The sequence below is a fragment of the Eublepharis macularius genome, chromosome 3 (genome assembly GCF_028583425.1).
Source record: "Eublepharis macularius isolate TG4126 chromosome 3, MPM_Emac_v1.0, whole genome shotgun sequence".
In the NCBI taxonomy this organism is placed as follows: Eukaryota; Metazoa; Chordata; class Lepidosauria; order Squamata; family Eublepharidae; genus Eublepharis; species Eublepharis macularius.
Window position 1 is genome coordinate 121,271,217 of NC_072792.1, and position 22,328 is coordinate 121,293,544.

Sequence of the window (22,328 nt, forward strand, 5' to 3'; positions counted from 1 at the left end):
TGATAGTAGAAGTACGACCAATGATTGGAGAACGATCGGAGGTGCAGAGGGGCCAGTTAGGCCGTGGCCCACGGACTATATCCCTCCGGACTCAACGGAACCCAGTGAAAGAGGGGAAGATGGGGCTACCAGAGAAGCTGCTGAATATTACCGCCGGATGGAAGGGCGGATGGGAGCGATGGAGGAGGAATTAGCTCAAGCCGTTTACCTGATTGGTGAGTTGGTATGAGGCCAGAGAGAGGCGTGAGATGCGGCCGATCAATTATGGCAAGTGCTGGTGGTAGCACAAGGGCAAGTGCCGGTGAGTGATCCAATATCTATGGGTACCGAGTCCACGCCGGGATCGAGCGTGGGTCCATTGCCTACACAAGCGCAAGCTATGCCAGCCCAAACTGCCGTCCCACAGCAATCGGTTCCGCAGGTGCTTCCAACACCTCCACCAACATTACGGCCTCAAGTCCAACCAGCGCCGCTCCAGACAATCACATGGCAATTACCACCACCACCTACACCTCAGATCGTTCCTCAACAGCAACCACTTCTGCCCCTTCCAAGACTGGTGCCTCCGCCACCACCTCTGCAGATACCTCCGAGACAGGTGACACCCCAGCAACCACCAACACTACGACCTCTGCCTATAATGCAAATTCCCCCGGGGCCCCCGGGAACGATTCTGAGAGCTCCACCGCCTGGAAGCCTGTCCAGGCCATGGCCTCTAGGGGTTCCCAGAGACCTGCAGGACTGGCCTAGAGGACTAATGCAGGGGCCGATACCACAACCTGCCCCTATACAGCCCCTGCCGGAAAGACGGAGAGAACCAGAATTACCATTAAACTGGATTAAACTGGAAGCCACTTTCGATGGCGATACGCAAAAGCTGGGATTCTTTGTAGTACAAGCACTCCAATTTTTTAACCGTTGGGGACATTTGTTTCCGGACGAAGAAAGTAGAATTGATCACCTGGCCTCGAGACTAGAAGGCAGAGCAGCCGAATGGTATGTAACTCTATATGATTCTGGCGCTCCAGAATTAGACACTTTACAAAGTTTTATGGCTGCCCTGTGCGCCCAATACGAAGATCCTCTTGAAGAGGATCGGTCCCGCACAGAATTACAGACTTTACGGCAAGGTGCTCAACCGATTAGAGATTACGCGGCCAAATTCCGGCAGCTGGCAGCAAAATGCCCCCACTGCAAAGAAGGGACTAAAATTGTGATGTTTAAAGGGGGCATGAATCCCAGATTGCTGGATCGAGCCCTAATACAGGATGATCCGCCAACACTTCTAGGATGGATCCAACTAGCTTGTGAAGTCGAAAACCACATACAACAAGTACGGGTAGCAGAACAACAACAAGCTATAGGGGCAAGAAGAACATCAGTAATACCCAAAGGAGGTCGCGTGGGGCCCCCAAGTCGTGGACCTAGAGACACTTGCTGGAGACAAGGACTTTGCCTCCAATGTGGCCGAAGCAGACATTTTGCAGCACAATGCCCTACACGCATATAGACAACCGCCGCCCCCACTCCGTCCCATCCTGTCCCAGCTCCAAGAGCAAGCAGAGGAAGAGGAATGCCAAAACGCACTCAACTGGAAAAAGGCTTGGAAGCAGAGGAAGTTTTAATGGAACTCGAAGTTCAAATCCCTGAGAGTGAAGAAGAAGCGCACAGTCCCCAGTCGGGAAACGAGATGGATCTGTCATAAAGAGACCCGAATGGCAGATTGAAAAGAAAATCACCCAAAACGAGGTGAGAGAAAAAGGGTCTATATTGTTTCTACCCGTGATATTAACAAACCCCAAAAGGGGAACACACATTTGCGTAGAAACATTGATTGATTCAGGATGTTCCAGAGATATTATAGCTCCAGCCCTAGTAAATGGATTGGGTCTGGAAACTAGAGAACTAGAAAATCCTATTATTTTTGAACAAATGGACGGATCCAACATGAATCTGGTGACGTTAGAAACTGAACTCATACCCACTGGTATGAAAAACCACTGGGAAAGGAGATGCTTTGTAATCAGCCAAGCTGCAAAATACCCTCTTATCCTCGGCAGTCGTTGGTTATGGGATCAAACCCTCACATAGACTGGACAAAAGGAATAGTGGACTTCAATACTAGCTATTGCACTCAACATTATTGGCAACCCGAATGGGGAAGGCCTGAACCACCACAATTAGATGTAGCCCTTCTAACTCAAGAGGATTTGAATCGCATCCCCAAAGAATATAGAGGTCTGAAACAAGCGTTCAGTGAAGAGGAGGCTGACAGTCTTCCTCCTCATCGGGCTACCGACTGCGCCATTGAGATTATTCCAGGAGAAAGTCTGCCAAAAGGCAAACTATATTCCATGAGTCTGTTGGAGAGAGAGTAAGTACGAAAATTTATTGATAAAAACTTGGCAAGAGGATTCATCCGTCCGGCTAATAGCCCTCATGCAGCTCCAGTACTCTTCGTAAAGAAAAAAGATGGAGGCTTAAGACGATGCACCGACTTCAGAGGGATCAATGCTGTGTCTACAACCAACTCCGACCCCATCCCTCTCATCAGAGATCTACTCAATGTCATGGCACAAGGTAAGATCTTCTCCAAATTAGATTTGAAAGATGCCTATTTTCATGTAAGAATTAAAGAGGGAGATGAATGGAAAACCGTGTTCAATATGCCATTAGGACAATATGAATATCTTGTTATACCTTTTGGCTTATCTGGAGCCCCGTCTGTATACATGTCCATGATCAATGAAGTATTGCACAAATATTTATATAAAGGAGTGGTTGTTTATCTAGATGATGTGTTAATTTACTCGAAAACAAGGAAGAACATGTAAAATTGGTGTGAGAAGTGCTGACCACTTTAATGTGCCACAAGCTCCCTATCAAACTCTCTAAATGTGAGTTTCATAAAACGGAATTGGATTACTTAGGCTACTGTATATCTGGGCAAGGGCTAAAAATGGATCCTGCCAAAATACCAGCAGTACAAGATTGGCAAACTCCACTTGAAAACAATTGCAATCTTTCTTGGGATTTGCCAACTTCTATAGAGACTTCATAGAAGGTTTCGCTCAAATTGCCCTTCCACTAACGGAGCTCCTCAAAACTAAAGATAAAGGGGAACAAGCAAGAAAACCCACCTCCAAATTAGACTGGAGCCCACAATGCCAAATAGCTTTTGAAAAACTCAAAGCTAAATTTACATCCGAGCCTATTTTACAACACCCCGATGAAAATCGCCCGTTCATAGTACAAGTCGATGCCAGCGATGCGGCAATAGGGGGAGTGCTACTGCAAAAGGAGGAAAATGGAAAAGCCAAACCATGTGCATCTCTCTCTAGAAAATTTTCTGAATTTGAACGGCATTGGAATGTATGGGAAAAAGAAGCCTTTGCCGGTAAAGTGGCTCTCACAGTATGGCGTCACTGGCTTGAAGGAGCCAGGCACCCTTTCGAGGTCTGGACTGATCACAAAAACTTAGAAGCATTAAAAAGCCCTAGACGCCTTAACACCAAACAACTCAGATGGGCGGAATTCTTTTCCAAATTTAATTTCACCCTCAACTTTCTACCGGGGAAAACTAACTTCTTAGCTGACACTCTCTCACGCATGCCCCAACATCAGAGCAAGAGGGAGGAAACCATTGACACAGTATTCACTCCCCACCAACTAGGAGGAGTGGTTACTACGCGCAGCCAAACTGCGCAAACTCAAGCAGAAGAAAAGGGGTGGAGAGCAAAAGTGAAAAGCGAGATGGAAAAAGAAGGGGAGGGAGCGCCCAAAGCAAAAATGTCTCAAACGGCAGAGGGAGACTGGGTTAAAGAGGATAAACTGTACATACCAGCCAGTCTCCGAATAGAAATTCTACAGTGTTGTCATGATGCCCGCACCACGGGTCATTTCGGCTACCTAAAAACCCTCCACTTAATACAGAGACAATTTTGGTGGCCTGGGATCAGAAAGGATGTATCCCAATATGTATCTTCATGCCCAACCTGCATAAGTGCCAAAACCAGAAAAGGGAAACCACCGGGACTTTTACAACCGCTGGAAACCCCCAATAGACCCTGGGAAGTAATTTCTATGGACTTTATTACAGATTTACCTCCCTCCAAGGGTTGCTCCTGTATTTTAGTGGTGGTAGATTTGTTTTCCAAGCAAGCACATTTCATCCCCTGTACAACCATTCCCACCACCAAGAAACTAGCTGAAGTATTTATGAAACATATTGTGAAGCTGCACTCTTTTCCTTCTAAGGTGATATCGGATCGCGGCGGCCAATTCATTGCCAACTTTTAGCAGGAGCTACTACAATTAACTGGAATAGAACAAGGAATCAGTTCCGCTTTCCATCCGCAAAGTGACGGACAATCGGAAAAAACTAATCAAATATTAGAGCAATTTCTCCGCTGCTATATTAACTTTCAACAAGACAACTGGGCGGAGCTTCTTCATTTTGCTGAATACTCTTATAACAACGCAATCCACAGTTCAACCGGTGAAACCCCCTTTAAAATTGTACACGGCTACGATGGCAAAGCATTCCCCTTTGAACTGCCCGAGAAACAACAACCCAAGGGAGATCTTCATCAATGGTGGACTACCCTCAGTGAACAATGGACAGCCATCCAAACCGCTCTAAACAAAGCAAAAGCAGACTATAAAAAATACACAGATCGCCAATGGGTGCAATGGGAATTGCACCCAGGAGACAAGGTATACATATCCACAAAGAAGCTTAGGATGGATCAAACCAGCAAGAAACTTGCTTTAAAATATTTGGGACCGTTTCCTGTTAAAAGGGTGATTAATCAAGTGACTGTAGAAATCGATCTTCCAAAGAACTTACGCCACGTCCACCCAACGTTTCATGTCAGTCTCTTAAAAAAGGCTCCCGCACCAGATAAATGGCATCCATCACCAGCCACCCCTATTCCCACCATGATCAATGACCAGGTGTACTACGAAATTGATGAAATCCTTGACTCTAAGATCAGATATCACAAACTATTTTATTTAGTTCGCTGGAAAGACTTTGAGGAAGGGTACAAAGAATGGGTAGAGTCCATCCATGTGAAAGCCCCCAGACTTATTAAGCAGTTCCTTCAAGCATATCCGTACAAACTGGGGGGACAGGGGTCTTAAGGGGGGCAGAATGTCAGAAACTGTTTTAACCTAAGTAACGCCATATTTAATCCAGTAGTGTTTAGTCTTCTTTCCCTCCAGGCAACACCTGCAAGGAGCCGATTCCATGGGAAAGGATACTGTCTTATCTGCTCTCTCAACCTTGACCAGCTCAGCGCTCCTCTGAGAAGTTCTGCTGTTTGAACTCAGGGGGGGGGGGAGGCTGGGCTACGGGAGTGTGAAATGTAACAACCCTTACTCTGTGTTTCATTCCTAGCAATACTTTGCTCGGCCAGGGTCTCTAATCCTGGAATATGTACATCTGGACTTGAATGCTGTCTTTCACAATAAACCTTTTGAAATCAAAAGACCTTGTCTTCTTTCAGAAGGGAGTGAGGCAGACTATCAGGTTTGGAATGCCATAGTCTGACAGCTCCTTAGTTGGAAGGAAGACCTGCCGATCAAGGTAAGCTGGGCTTCCATTCAGGTTTCCAGGGTGACAGAAGGAGTGCAGACAGAGTTCAGGCATTCCCCCGGCTCTGTTGCCAGGGGGATTGATTGCTGGCACCTGACTGTCTGGCTTTCCGAACCACGGTCGAACGCACCGAACCAGGCCTCTCCCGAACGCTGGTTCGTTGGCTGTGAACAATCACAGACTGCTGGATCGCGATTGCATGATCGCCAATGTCGTGGGTTTTTGAAGTTCATAATGCGGTTCGTGCCCATCTCTACTCCTGAACACCTGAAATTTTCTGTCAGTCTTCTTGCATATTCCAGGCTGCTGGCTTTCCTTCCCTCCTTTCCTCTTGCTATAGCTTTTTATTCTCCTTCCTTCTTCCACACTCACTCTGTGTCTGTCTTGGCCTACAGCTAGCCTGTCAATCAGTGGGAGGGTTAAGGGCAAAGACAGGGGAAAGTACATGTGGCATTGGTGACACTGGTGATGTCACTGTGTTACTTCCAGGTACAACCCAGAAGTGACAAAGCGAAACACCAGTGAGTTTCCAGTGATTCCTACAGCTATCCTACATTACTTCTGGGTTGTACCTGGGAGAGATGTAGCAAAATCGGTGAAGTTACTGTTTTTGTTTTAAATTTATAACTCTACCACTGCTGCTTCAAGTGGCAGTGTGCAACAAGGTTGCTGGCAAGAGGCCTCTCACCATAGAGGGAAACCTGGTAAACCTACGTACACCTGAGTAGGGTGTACATAGGTCCAACTGGAGTTGAGAAGTAGCCAAAAGTAAATGCATCTAATTTGCATTTAACTTGAATCTTCTTGGAAGAAAGCTGGAGGAGGAGGCCTCTACTCCCAAAGCAGCCTTTACTTGTGTTTAGGGAGACCTCTTGCTCTCTCAGTTCATTGCCATTAGGGCCAGTGGAAGGAAAATATTTTTTAAAATGGCACTGCACCAGTGGTATGACATTACATAAATAGCTGGAAGTGACATCACATCTCTGGCATGATGCCTGTGCACTGATGTCATACCAGCAATATGATGTCACTCTCAATATTCTCTGAGAGTGATGTTGTGCTGCTGGCATGATGTTATTTACCCCCATGCCGCCCATGGCAACTCTGAGGAGACTAATCTTGGTAGTCCTTGCCCCATCTTGTCTTTAGGTGCCCTCAGCATCTAGTCCTGCCTTTCCCATCCTCCTTTTAGCCAATGTAAAGCATCTCCTGGGGGTGTTCCCAGGTTCCTGTTCTTCACACTCCACCTCAGGATCCCCTGGGGTGTGACATTCCCATTATAGATTATTTGCATCGCTCCTTGAGAAACAGAAAGAAACTGACATCAAATAGATTACTTAAAATGAATTTGATTATTCCCCCTCCCCGACAGCTTTCTTCCAAGAAGATTCAATGTCAAATGCAAATTATACACATTTACTTTTGGCTAGTTCTCAACTCCAAAACTCAAAAGTATAAAATAAGCACACTGACCATTCATAACATCTATAAAGGTGTATGTTAAAGCCCTGGTTAATACAATTATTCAAATCTAGCAAATTATTTATTCAGCATTTATGTATGCTACAGTAAATCTGTTAGTCTTTAAGATGGCAGAAATCTCTTCCTTTTTTTGTTATAAGTAAGGAGAGCAACTTTAACAACCATTGAAACGTGTTGTGCCATGGGGCTATGGATGCATTAAATGAATTAATATTTTATATTTAATGTTAAAAAGAACAAAATTAAAAGAAAATTATATTCCAGGAAACTGAACATTATTTTCCATGGACCCACCTTGTATAATTTTGCATGGGAGAGAAACAGTATCTTGCTTGATGTGACAAAATACAATGAACCAGCCTTCTCTGAAACTCTTCCTCCTCAGCAACCGTAGTTGGAGCATAAACTTGGATGATGGTTATGTTAACAGGCTTTCCCTGAAGTCGGATTGATATTACTCGGTCAGACTTTGTGTTGCAGCTCTTAACTGCTTGTGCTATGTCTCACCTCACTATTAGAGCAACACTGTTTCTTTTGAGTTCATTTCTTCATTTCATGCATCTGACGAAGAGAACTGTGATTCTCAAAAGCTTATGTTACAGTAAAGTTGGTTAGTCTTAAAGGTGCTACTGGACTCTTTTCTTTTCTGCAGTAAAACACTCTGTGATTTTCTGACTGAAAATGTCCTGAGTCGGTCCACATTAGTTCACTCACACCCAGGAGTGCAATGTTTAAATGTTCCATTTCTTATTTTACAATTTCTAGCTTACCTGTTTTCATACTTCTCACATTCCATGTTCCTATTATGTGAGTTGCACAGCTTTGGACGTTCCTTTTGCATCTATTCACATCTGCAACTGGATATCCTTTCGGCTTTAATCCAGTCCTATAATTAAGAATAATGCTATTCGTACTTGTCCTCAGCTCTTCCCCAGTAGCCAATTGAGTGCCATCTGACCTGGTGGTCCTGTCTTCCAGCACTACATCTTTTTTCATTTTGGATTGTCTCATCATAGGGTTTTCAAGGTAAGAGATTAGCAGAAGTGATTTACCATTGCCTTCTTCCCCTTCGCAGTACTAAACAGGGTTAGTTGAAGTGACACTGCCGTTGTCTGTGAAAAATCCTCTGCCAGTGTCACCGTCCACTACTGCTACTGCCCAGTAGCTAACCTTCAAGGATTCTTCTGCTCCCATCACCACTGGAACATTCAATTCTCTTCTGCCGATGTGACTGTTGATTCTTGAAGGGGGTGGATACATCTTAGTCTGGTGTCTCAGCTTTGACCATTCCACCTTGAGTGACTGTTCCAGGAATTTAGACTCTTGACCAAGCCTGTGCTCCTGATGGTGTTGCTCTCAGCTTCACTGACATACTCAAACCCCCTCACCGCATTGTGTGTATCCAAGAAGGGGACTTTGGAATAGTTAATTCAAATAAGTAATTTGGCATTACTGTTGGAGAAAGAATGCTGACTGAGAAGGTAGAACACACTGTGGGCTCTAATCAGCATGCTCTCATAATCGAAGTCCCTAAGACGTCTTCTGGTGAGCTGGGTCAATTCTTGACTACTCATTGTTTCCATCACATCTTGGGTAATACCCAGGCAAGACAATTTATGATCCAGTCGTCTATCCCAGTCACTTATGTGACGGTCTACCTTAATTAGTTCAAGAAACTTTATTCTGGATTTGATTTTAATATTCTAAATTTCAGATTGAATCTTCTATCCCAAACTTTTTTTTCTAAGGACATCTCCTCAACTTCATGTCTCAGAGCTATTCCAGATACACACTGAGGAGCTCCTAGGATATTGTGTAAGAATCTTAATAGTGGTTTATCAATGTTATCTTTTACTGCCCTAATCTAAAACCTGGCAGCATACAGCATCTGCCCAGGAACTCAAGTGATAAATACTTTGACTGTCACAGGAACACATTGGCCCCCAGAAGAATAGTAGAAGCTTGAGATAGCCTTCTCAGTATTCAGAGCAATATTAATAACTGAGGAAGACAGTGGACAAATAAAAATCCAGCTTTTCTAGATACTGGTTTCCTCCTCTCCACTGTGAGATATAGAAACTGTCCTCTTGGAAGAAGGGCCAAGGTGGTAAGAATCTGAAGAGTGTAACTTACTACAATTCTATATAAATATATCACAACATTTTAGAATGGATAAAACAATACAAACCAAGTGATGCACAAAGTTCCTGCTCTGGAAAATCACACCATTATTTAAAAAAGAGCGGGAACCCTCTTTATTAAGGATGTGAAGCACAAGGATTTCATACTTTTTGCAGATCCCCAAGCAACTATTGCAGCTCTGCAGAACTAAGTTTTTAAAATAATTTGTCATTTAGTTGTTGAAGCAACACAATTAATCAGACTCCAAATCATTAACTGGTTGACAAGTCTAATGACTTTACAGTTTAAACTCATTGATCTGAATTGTGGGTGAGGATATCAAAAACTTTCAGAGAATTGGACACTCAGATAAATAAGAGTATGAATGGCATGGGGAAGCGGAAACCACAGAGTAAATTTGGACAGGTATAATATTGACCAGCTAGTAGGGTTATATTCTCTATACTCAAAAAACAAGGTATTCGTCTGATAAGGTATGGTGTCTCCTACTGATTCACATAGTAGCCCTGTTTATTTATTTATTTTATTTATACCCTGCCCTCCCCACAGATGGGCTCAGGGCAGGTAACAACATTAAAAAAATACATTAAAAGTCACAAAATCATAAATTCAATAATAATTTTTTTAAAAGTCATTAAAATAGTCCAAGTGCAGGCTATTTAAACAAATATTGGGAGTCTGTATATGGGCATAGCAGATGGCCAAGGGCAGCCCCAGATAAAGTGGTGGTCTTAGATGGAAGAAGGTGGACACCCGCTGGCACTCAGCCAAAGACCTGGTAGAACATCTCCATTTTACAGGCCCTGCGGAACTGTAACAGGTCTTGCAGGGCCCGGATCTCCATCAGAAGAGCATTCCACCAGGCTGGTGCCAGGGCAGAAAAAGCCATGGCCCTGGTTGAGGCCAGATGGATGTACTTCAGGCCAGAGATCACCAGGAGTTGCTTGACTGCAGAGCGCAACACCCTGCAGGGGACGTAATGGAAGAGGCAGTCCCGCAGGTATGCAGGTCCCAGTCCGTGAAGGGCTTTAAACACCAAGGTTAACACCTTGAACCGGATCTGGAACTCCACTGGGGGCCAGTGCAGCTGGCAAAGCACAGGATGAATGTGCGCTTGGATTGGCATTCCAGTAAGGATGCATGCCGCAGCATTCTGGACCAGCTGTAACTTCCAGGTCAGGCCCAAGGGCAGCCCAGCATACAGTGAGTTGCAGTAGTCTAGCCTGGAGGTGACTGTTGCATGGATTACTGTGGCCAGGTCCTGGGGCGAAAGATAGGGTGCCAGTTGCCTGGCCTGTTGAAGATGAAAAAAGGCAGATCTAGCAATGGTTGTGACCTGGGCCTCTATTGAAAGTGTGGCATCCAAGGTCACACCTAGACTCCTTACCATCGGCAAAGGTTTCAATTGTACCCCATTGAGGGCTGGGAACCTGGTCACCAGCTCAATCGCCCCATGACCCAGACATAGAACCTCCATCTTGGGGGGATTCAATTTCAGGTAACTCTGATGTAACCATACCGTCACAGCCTCAAGACCCTCGACCAAGGAATCCAGAGTGAAATCAGACTGGCCATCCATCAGCAGATAGAGCTGAGTGTCATCCACATACTGGTGACAACCCAGCCCAAAGCTGTGGGCTAACTGGGTGAGAGGCCACACATAGATGTTAAAAAGCATCGGGGAAAGAATCGCACCCTGAGGGATGCCACATATCAAAGAATGGCGAGAGGACATCTGTTCCCCAAGTGCCACCCTCTGTCCCAAATTGCAAAGGAAGGAGTTCAGCCATTGCAGGGTTGTTCCATGAATCTCCATATCGGCAAGGTGGTGGGTCAGATGATTATGATCGACCATGTTGAACGCTGCTGTAAGATCTAAAAGTATCAGCAGTGCCGACCCGCCCCGGTCCAGGTGTTGCCGCAGATCATCTGTGAGGGCAACCAGAGCCGTCTCTGTACCATGGCCAGGCCTGAAGCCAGACTGGAATGGATCCAGGATAGAGGCATCATCCAGGTATACCTGCAGCTGTTCCGCTACTGCCCTCTCAATTACCGTACCCAGGAACAGAAGATTCAAAACTGTGCGGTAATTGGCTGGATCAATAGGATCCAGTGATGGTTTCTTTAATAAGGGCCGCACCACTGCCTCCTTCAGTGAGTCTGGAAAAAAACCAGAACTCAGAGAAAGATTAATGATGTCAGCTAATGGTGCTAGAATCCCATCACCACCAGTTTTCACCAGCCATGATGGGCACGGGTCCAGTGGGCATGCGGTAGGTTTCACAGCATGCAGGACCCTGCCTACCTCCTCCTGAGAGAGTGGCCTGAATTGATCTAATATCAACCCTGAGGACGACCAAGGGGCCTTCAGTACACATACTGCATCAACCGTGGTGGACAGATCCCAGTGGAGTGACAAGATCCTATCCGCAAAATAGTCTCCAAAAGCCTCACAGCTTATTACCAAATTTACATTTTTATTTGTCCCATGTGTGAGGGATGTTAAAGACCGAATCACTCTGGAAAGTTGTGCTGGGCGAGAACCAGCAAACGCAATGGAAGCTGCATAGTAGTCTCTCTTTGCAGCTTTCACTGACATCTCATAGGCCTTCACAAACATCCTATAAGATGTTCTTGTCACTTCATCACGGAGTTGCCGCCACACTCGCTGTAGCTGTCTCAGCTCCCATTTCATTTGTCATAGCTCATCAGTATACCAAGGAGCTACTCTAGTGTTACCAGAACTGCTCTTATTAATGGGGGAAATTAGCTTTAGCAGTCTGTAACTTAAAATTAGCGTGGATCTTAACCTATGTTTACGGAGGTCCCAATCCCAGACACTCTAGTGAAAAAGAGGCAGACTACAAATAGGTTCAATCACGTGTATTTGCTAACAATGTGGCGTAAGCCTAAACTTGCACAAGCATACAAGAGAACACACCAGATCTAAGAAATACAGAGTAGGAAATGCAGAGACTTTCGCATTAGCTGGTTCCCAACGATGGTGGGGAATACTCACTTATCCTGAAGCGAAGCAGAGACACAACAGCGAGGTGGCCCAATGCCAGCACTGGGACCACAGACAGACAGCAAGGAAGTCTGGATAGGAATGGCCTAAGCACCATGTGGTCTGAGAGACCAGCTTAAATACCCCAAAACGTACCCTGGGGCTGGTGCTGTACTTGGTGGTTCTCACAGATTAAAACAAAGACTCTAATGGGTTACTGAATGGCTTGGATGGGCCACTTTGGTAATCTGATTGTGATAAGTGACACCTCAGGAAGAGGGGACAAAAGAGGGAGGGGGAAATCCGAGTGGGCTGAATGGATGTTCCAGCGGACAGGGCTTGTCCTGATGTCATCAGCTCTGGAATGCGGAGGTTTCTTTGAGATGCATTCTCTAAGTGCTTGGGATGGTCAGCACTTAGTTCCTTCTCCGGGGCGGCTCCTAAGATATGCAGAGCGGGGCGAGGTACTCTCGCTGCGGACGTGGTGTGCCCGCTTTGCCGAAATGGCTTCCCAAAGCAGTCTTCTTCCCTGGGTCTTCTGGCTGCCTGAGAACATGGATGCCGGCTGGGCATAGCTGGGGCTGGATAGCAGGCTGCCCGGTAGCGAGGGCAAGCTCGGGGATCGACCCGCGGGAGGCTCCAGGCGGGAACTGACCAGGGAGCGCCTAGCCAGGCTCGCTGGAGGTTTCCCCGGCAGGCGCCTGGCTGCTGGCAGCGGCTTGGGCCCATATGAGGCAGGCTTCCATGGAGACAGGGGAAACAGCACTTAAAACACAGTCCAAAGCAGGGAACAGGCACGGTCCATGGCAGATGGCAGTGCAGGCACGGGGCACACTTGTAATAAAGTCCAAACACACACTGGGAAGTCCAGATACAGGTCTGGGCAGGGCTGCCCAGGAAGAGAGTACTTTGTGCAGTTAACCAAACATGGAGTCAGGGAACTACACAGTCTATTGTAGCAGTAAGGTAATTAACACGCAGGCAGGAAACTGACACGTGTACCAGAACACACACGTGCAGGGCAGTCTTTGGTGCAGCAGTAAAACAGCAACGCAGGAAACTTTAACACAGTTCATAGCAGGCCTTAAAGCAGGAGAGGGAGCCTACTTGGCAACACTAGTTTGGGGGTGGAGAGGGCGACGGGGAAAGATCTCTTGACAGTTTCAGAGAGACAGACATTCCAGAGCTCTATCAGCTCATCCAATGAGCCACCAGGGGGCATCGGATCCCATAGAGCGTTCTGGAAATCAGTTGGATCCATTTGACTCCATGGGCGAGCATAAATCAGCTCATCGCCCAAGCGGGGGGGGGGGGGTCATGGTGCCCAGACAAGCCCTCAGGACATGGTGGTCTGACCATGGCACTGCTATAGGTTCATCCAGATCCACCTGTATCCCCACCCCAAAGATCAAATCCAACATGTGTCCTGCTCGATGTGTGGACATTGATACAAACTGGGAGAGTCCTAATGCTGCCATGGAGGCTATCAGGTCCATGGCCCATGAGGAGGTAGCATCATCAGCATGGACACTGAAGTCCCCCAAGACCAGAAGCCTGGGGTACTCCAAGGCCCAGCCAGCCACTACCTCCATCAGGCCAGGCACAGCATCTGCTGGTGCGCTGGGCGATCAGTACACCAGATAGATGGCTATACTCTCCTCGGCATCCCACACCAGGCCCACACAATCAGTGCCAGCAATCTTTGGCATGGGGAGCGGCCTGATGGAGAAAGACTCTCGAATGAGCACCGCAACCCCCCTGGCCATTGTCCCATGACTGGTGAAGGACCAAGAAACCTGGGGGGGGGGGCAGCTCTTTCAGGCTGACAGTTTCACTTTCCCATACTCAGGTCTTGGTCACGCACACCAGGTCCACCTCTTCCGTCAGAAAAAAAATTGCTGAAGGGATGTGGTCTTGTTATTAATGGACTTGGCATTGCACAGCAGCAGTGATGGGAGAGGGCATTGAGTCCTAGCCCCAATACTAGCATCCCTTGGGATGGGGCAAAGGTTGGAAGGAACCCGAGCATAACCATATCTCTGGCTCTTTTCCCTTATAATATCTAGCCCCACTGTCATATCTCCCTCGTCTCATAACCACTGGGATCCCCAACCTCATATTGACCACCAATTCAAATGACTGCTGCCCTCAGTCACTAATCCCACAACACCTATTGCACAGTAACCCGAGTCTATATAGAAAATAGTTTTATCACTAATAACATTAATGCTATCAGTAATGTTAAGAATTCAGTTCTAAATTTCCCAACCACTTTAAATTATTAATTTTCCAGCTTCTCTGCTAACTTCCTATCAGAGTAGGTTTAGTTTAAACCATCTAGTAAAGGACTATACCTAGTGCAGTCTGCCATTCAGACATGCAGTACAATTCCCACTACCCAAACCACCCACCCCAATAACAGTAACAATCATAGGGAAGAGAAGGCAACAATCGGGTAAGATAGAGAAAATAAACATAAAACGATCGACCCTACTTCCTCCCAATAGCCCAGTACAACCTGGCCACAACAGTCACAATCAGCAGTCACGTTACAGTGAATGTATGTACATCCTGTCTATATGTATGTTCATCTGTTTTTAAGAAAGAGCCAACTAGTATTAACTTTATGAATGAAACCAGGGACTAGTATGTGGATAAAAGTTGGGTTTGTATCACATGTTCAGTCATACATGCATTGACTGTACATGGATTGTACATGTGTGCACTGTAACTTTTGAAGAGGGTTACTGTCAGGAAGGATTGTTTTGGCCAGTGAAAAGTGACTTACAGTGCAATCCCAAACAGCTTGGTTTGAATCTAATCACACTAACGTTTTCCACATCACTTGCTACTATATTACTTACATAGTACTTAACTGCAAATCCTTTTTTTAAAGTATTTGTTGACTGGTTACAAATGTTGATTCTTTTCAGTATGGTTGAAAAGGATCAGTTCTGAGAGCCCTTAGATTTTTATCTCTGTCTTCAAAAATACCAGTCAGTTGGCTCAACGTATTCCCATGTTACTGGTAACAAAGTGAGAGAGCAACTTACCTAAGTTTTGCAATGAGTCAGTCAATGTACATGAAATCTGAACACCAACATTGCAGAATTAAGGGATGGTTTATGTAGCACAGACATTTGAGTGTGTGTATATGTAATATATTTTATTTACTCATTTTTATCTTGCTTTTCAGCCAAAATGGCTCACAGAAATCAAAATGATAAATTTTTCAAAAGTAATTACATAAATGGGAATTATTCAAAAGCAATCGTTCCTCTGGAAGAGAATTCTCAGCTGAGGTAGGCTTAAGTATGGTGAAAGGGTGTTTAGATGCTTCCTGCCTGCTTCCTAGAATCATAGAATCATAAAGTTGGAAGGGACTTCCAGGGTCATCTAGTCCAAACGCCTGCACAATGCAGGAAATTCAAAACTGCTTCCCCCCTCACCCCCAGTGACCCCTGCTCCATGCCCAGAAGATGGTAAAAAAATTCACGATCCTTGGCCAAACTGGCCAGGAGAAAATTGCTTCCTGACTCCTTCCTTCTGACCAATAGCAGCTGGAAGATATAAAGAGGAGGGGCTCTTAACTGGCCCCAAATCTCGCCATGGAAAAGTGAAACCTGGCTACTTCCTGCCCTTCCTTTAATGACACTGCATTGATGGAAGTTGGAAGGTGTGTTAAATTCTCAGCTGTGTCAGATTCCAACCAGGCTTCTTGCCCTCCCTTTTATGGTAGCACTGATGGCTGTTGGAAGCTGAAAGAGACGGCTCTTAAGTAGAGTTGATATGAATGGGGATTGCTTGACTATTTCCTTTGATGGCAGAATTGGTGGCCCATTGACCAGGATAGGATGTAGGAAAGGGCATTTCTTTTTGAATGCAGTGAAATATGCAAATACATATAGTGTAAGCAGGCAGCTGAGACTGGTGATGCTTCCCCGTATACACCTGTAACATAACATTGTAATCTGTAAAGTAGCCTTGATTCCAGCTTTCTCTTCCCTAGATAATACTGGCTGTATGAGTTTAGTCCAGCTGTTTATGCTATCTGCCATGTTTCTCTTCTTGCATCTGCTGCTTTCTATAGATATTGTACCTGAATTTTTTGAGGGGTGTATGCTTGTGTGTGTGCATGTATTGTTTAACAAACATTGTTTCTAACTACAGATAATGCCTCTGGGCACTACAGCAATACAGATAATAACCTAGGGGCATCCAAACTCCCTGTGTGCCACAAACAGGACTTTTACTTCCATTGTCCTTTTAAGATAGGATAAATATTACAGTCACAGGAATGCATTTTTTTTTTTAGAATATTGTCAGTGTGAGTGACATTTTACCTAATGTGCATCTGTAATTGCTAATAGGAATTACATGCATAAGTTCCTGCACAATTGCATGACTTATACCCTTTCAGAATTATTTTTAAAACAGCTTTTGTTGGGAGATATATATAATACGTTTAAGTAAACTGGAGGGTCAGTTTTGATTTTGCCACGTACTGTACCTTATTGATAGATGTCTGAAGAATACAAGCTTTAATGGCCTATTAGGGCATTTACTTGAATTAAAGAATAAAACCAGTCGCTCATTGAAATTATCCAGCTCACACTTCACAGGCAATTTCACAAATTATCCAAAAGCAACAGTGACATGAGCTGCTTTCTCTTTCCAGTATGACACATGCAGATAGGGCCTGCCACTTACAGGCTCATATCTCAATTATTTTAAAAAAGCAACTTTAGCACACTCATTCAATTAAAGCTCATTTTTAATCAATCTCAACCTTGGCTGACCAATGCTACTTTGATCCAACTCAGCTCTGCCTGAGAAATAATTAAGGGCTAGAAAAGCCTTTGCTTAGAATAAAATATATCCTGATAGCAAAAGATGGAAGCTACTAGAAGAGAGACTACAAGAATAAATGATTGTCAGAAAGAGATGCAAAAAGGGATTAAGATTATTAACCTGTTCTAAATCTATGGAAATCAACAATAACAACCATCAACAACTAACCAGCATATCACATACTAATGTGATAAAATGTTAGGATCTTACAGCTGGTTTATAGTTTTACATCAAGCATAATTTCATTTGTCCAGATAACAGAAATGCATTCAGCACAATACAGGTTGAATCAATCTGTTACACAGCCATCAAAATGCATTGGGTTTTGTGCTGTCACCGTACCAGATACAGCCACCAGTTGTTGGTTATTCTTCATTTGCAAACCATTTTTTGTTTTTGGAAAACCTCATCAGTATTCAAAGCTTTTAAGGAGGGAAGAGAAGAAATTTCCAAGTGCATGTGCAGAAATAGAACAATATCCTTTGTAATTCCCTCTATATAAAGCAAAGAATCATAGTCAGAAGGGAGTTTATAAACTAATTCAATCCCCTGCTCTGTTCAGGAAACCCAGATTTAGAGCATCGTTGGCAGTTGTCCAGTCAGCCTCCACTTGAACACCTTTTGTGAAGGAAATCCCCTCCCCCATTAACTGGCTTCATTGTCAAACTATTCTTATTCTCACAATGTTCAATTGAAATCTATTCCCCTGTAACTTAATTTCCATTTTTGTGGACCAGAAAACAAATCTTTGCGGTCTTCTATTTGGTACCTTTCAGGTATTGGAAGAGTGCTATCACAACTCTCAACAGCTCTATCTCTTTCAGGCTAAACAGAGTTAATAATCTTGGATTCCTTTTCCTGGCAGAGTATCCACCAATGAAATCCCATCTTGCATTTTGCTGTAGTATAGTGGTTAAGTGGTTGGTCTAAAAACCAACACTTTGCTGGTTCGAATCCTACTATTCCCATGAGCTCAGTATGTAGCTTTGGGTAAGCCATTTCTCTTAGCCCCAGTTCCCCAGCTGCATTGTGGGGATAACACTGGCTTTTGTTCACTGCTCTGAGTGGGGCACCAATCTGTCTAGGAGAGCAGTATATAAGTGCAGTTGTTGTAGTAGTTATGTTTATTAAATCAACTTTTCTAAAGTTCAAACTGCTTATTTGACTGTGTCCATCTTGAATTTTCTGTAAGATCAAATATTCCAGTATTATGTGGACACTTTCTCCCAAAAGGTCCCACTTTGTATCAACCAGGTCTTTCCTATCAGTTAGGATTAAGACAAGTATAGCTGATCCCTTTGTTCTCTCCTGTAAGTTCTGAAACTTGTCAGTAAGACATGTCAAAAATTTATTGGACATTCTATGCTTAACAGATTGTCTCCCGACAAGAGATCAGGATAGTTGAAGTTTCCCATTATAACTAATTCTTGCTTTCTTGAAAATATGATTTTTGAGGAAAGCATTGTCCACATCCCTTCCTTGGTTTGGTGGTCTGACATATACTCCAAACATGAAATATTCCAATCATGACGGCCGACTCATGAAGTTTCAGTTATATCTATTAAGACACAGGTACATTTCTGTCAAAGGAGATCAAGCTCATTTTGTTTATTTCCCATGCTTTTAGTATTTATATATAGACATTTAAAAACATGGATAGCTTGCATTCTCTCTCCTGCTGTTTTACATTGGTTTTTAGGCATAGGATTTTTCTTTATCTAGAACAAGCATATTTTCTAGGTCCTGCAACTGAACAGATTTGTGCTAATAGGTCTGTCTGTGTTTATATCAATCATATTGATGTCTATTAGCTTTGGACAGCTTTGAGTTGGTTCTGTATATTCAATATTCTCTATTTACTTACTGTTTTGTTTGTTTTGTATTGTCTATATATTCAATTAGTCCCCATTTGCTCTCCAAAGAATGTTGTTGTGCTTGATAAACAGAAGGACAAACATTTTTTTTCCTGAATACATTGACAGACAGCAGACTGTAGGGTTATGGCCCAAACTAACTTGTTCTCACTATGGTGATAGGCAATGCTGCCACTGAAATGGGGGTGGGGGTGGGGTGGAGAAGCAGAATCAAACACTTTGTTTGCCCATGGTAATATGCACGCAGGCTACGAATCAGACACTATGTAAGAGGAAGAATGAAGGCAAATACTACACATTTCTCTCCCCTGATGCCGGGAAAAAAACACTGTGCAATCTTCTCACAATACTGCAAACTGTGACAGTAACATCTGTTTCAGACATGGCCAAGTAAGATGCAGGAAAACACTAATGGGGATCTGGGATTTCTTGACATCTTTAATTTTCCTTAAGAGCAATTGCAGGGAAGGAGAAACAATGTGTGGTGGTTACCCTGTTTACATGGTTCTTACATTTCTTATTGCATCCTAACAATACTGTAAGGTAGGTTTAGCTGAAAATGACTGGAAAAATCTCACACAAGGCTAAGCAAAGTCTAGACCCCAAATACCTTAGGCTTAGTTTTACTAATTAGTCTCTCCAGCAATGGTTTGTGTGTAAAGTGCCCTCAAGTTGCAAACAATTAACGGCAAATCCAGTAAGGGGCTTTAAAGACAAGTAAGAAGTTTAGGTGGCTTGCCATTACCTTCCACTTCAGAATCTTCCTTGGTGGTCCATCAAGTACTGATCCTGAGGAATATGGATTTGAAGAAAGGGATTTTGTATATCACTTCTGTGCCTTTCTGTATTCTGTGCCTTTCAGTATTACATGCCTTGCACTTTTTCTATGCTCAGGAGCTAATGTAGTATTTGTAATGCAACCTGTAAGAATATGACACTTGAAACAAGAAGACCAAAGAAGAATGTAAGCTGAAACTCTGTAAGAACTGAGGACTAAATATACTGCTTATAGAGATGCACCTATAAAAATATTACACACATGTTATATTATCCTATAGGATTCCAATAGGAATCAATACAAGAGAGCCTTTTGTAGAAACTGATTTATGCAGCAAGCTGGGCCAGCCACCTGTGGCATTCTCTCCCTCAAGGCTGCAAAAGAGGGAGAAAGTGCAGAAGTGGGGGAAATATTCCTTCCTACCCACGGACCTCAGTTATCTGAAGGCCCCAAGGCTGCCAAGATGAGACTCCATGGTGCCGTCGAAGGTAACAGTAGCAAAAGGGAAGTGGGCAAAGGGAAGATGTCCTTCCAAGGGGAACAAGCGCAAGGACGAGATAAGGGGCTGCAGAATTTGGAATTTCCCCAAGTAGGTAGCCGACCCAGAATTGCGCCTTCCAATCAAACTAACTCTAGACACCGGTGTCAAAGACTACGAGCCAATAAGATAACAAATATTAGAATATTGTAATATTATTATAATTAACCTGAGGGTATTAATTGCTTTGCACTACTATTGTAGCTTTGATGAGCTTTGCACACAAGGAGACCATCTACTTCTGTGTAAATTGCTCCTCCATTGTTTAAATTAAACAATCTGATTTGCTTCAATTCAACAGGACTCTGGGAGTATTTTTTGTCATTGTGATTGGCTAAGAGAGAGAAAGATATCAGAGAAGCACAATCCTGCCTACCTTCTGAGATCTGACAAGACTGGGCTTGCCATGCCACCTTCCCTTCCCTCTCCAGCAATTGCCTGCAGACTAATTCCAGTTAGTATAAATAATTCAGTTCATTAAAGACCTTTTTTATTTCTGTGAGCACTGAAATTTGGGCGAAGCCTAAGTTGTATTTCATAAAGTGAATGGGGTGAATAATTAGTACATCCATTACAACTTGTGATGCAAGAAGCTTATTACTGATCATAAGGAGATTCAGGGGAAATTGTACTCCATTGAAAGCACTGGGAGTTAATTCCAAGCAAACATTTTTTTGGTATTTAGATATTTTGACGTACAAGACTGGACTTTGGAAGAAAGCTCTGAGAGGGTTAAGTCAGTCACAAGGTCCAGGACTAGTGCCAGTAAAATTGTATCTGGACAGGTTTAAATTGAATTTTAGCCACCAAATGTACATGTTCAGATCTCCAGAGGAAGCTGTTTTTTCATGTGGGTGAGGGAGACAGAGGCAGCTGTTAAAATTGGATCCATGGCATCAAACAACTTGTGAGCTGATTGAATTTAAAATTGGAATTTCTTATTCCTTGATTTTTGCCTCAAAATAGGATGAGGGGGTGCAGGTGGCTGATAAACAAAACTATATCACTCAGCCATAAGGTTAAAAAAACCCAAAGCAACAAGAATGTAATCTTTTTGGGGGGAGAGGGGAGGAATCAACAATGAATTATAAAAGGGCTTTCTCAGTCAGTGAAAATCTGTGCACGTTTGTTGACCTAAAAGAAAAAAATATTGGTTTACAGTAAAGTTTATGTTGAATGAGGATAAAACTTCAGCAGATTCTGCTGTTAGCTAAACCAGATAAAAAAAACATCTACTTCATGTGGACAGCAGTGCCGCTCACGTGTGCATGTGTGCGCGCGCACACACACACACACACACGTGTTGTTTTTCCATGGTAAGATTTTGATTTATCTATATCCATATAAATATAATTAAACATGATCAAAACACCTACAATAATAAATGAAGCATGGGTTTGGGGAGGCCACATGAAAGGAAGTGCAGGGGTAAAGCTTGAGTTTGAACAGGAAACAGAATTGTGTTTCAGACTTCAAGGCAGATACTGGAATATTTAACATTTTCCTTCCTTTGAAAATAATCCTGGTAGTTAGGTATGGTGGGGAGACGTCCTCGTTTTTGAAGGCTCATGTCCAGTAAAATCAGCTGAACTGTCTGCGGTAGCAAGATTTCTGTGCAGTCACAGGGCACCGAGAGCTACCTGCCACTGGACGAAGGGTAGTGAAAGCTACATAGGCTGTTTGAGGTGAGGTAAAGATGATGAACCATATGAAAGGATAATAGGGAACTAAGTTCTCTAGTTACTTTTATTTCCTTGTTAGCAGGCAGAGGTGGCACTGTTTATTTTTATTTGAATTTAGTAATTATGTATAACTTTGCAGATATTAATATAAATTGGCATATGTATATATTTTGTAAATGCCTTCTCATATCCCCCATTTGTCTTATTGTGTACTTTAAAAAAAAACATCCATAGGTGGTCACCTTACAGTCAAGCAACCCTCTGAACTTTAAAGGAAGAATTACATACATTTAGAAGATAGGGATAGTGGCAGTCATGTGGTAGGTCCTTGCTTTCCTTGGCTGAGCTAAATCTGTTCCCTGTCCCATAAAAAGG

At 43.7% G+C, this 22,328-nt stretch overlaps 1 protein-coding gene across 1 annotated transcript in view; it reads right to left on the reverse strand.

The window, feature by feature from the left end:
* Nucleotides 1–829: 829 nt before the first annotated feature.
* The window catches only part of LOC129326262 (uncharacterized), a 57,440-nt gene continuing 35,941 nt past the window's right edge, over nucleotides 830–22,328 (reverse strand). Inside the window, exon 5 of the mRNA XM_054974421.1 lies at nucleotides 830–973. Within this exon, the coding sequence (XP_054830396.1) occupies nucleotides 830–973 (144 nt within the window). The remainder of the gene's footprint in view (nucleotides 974–22,328) is intronic.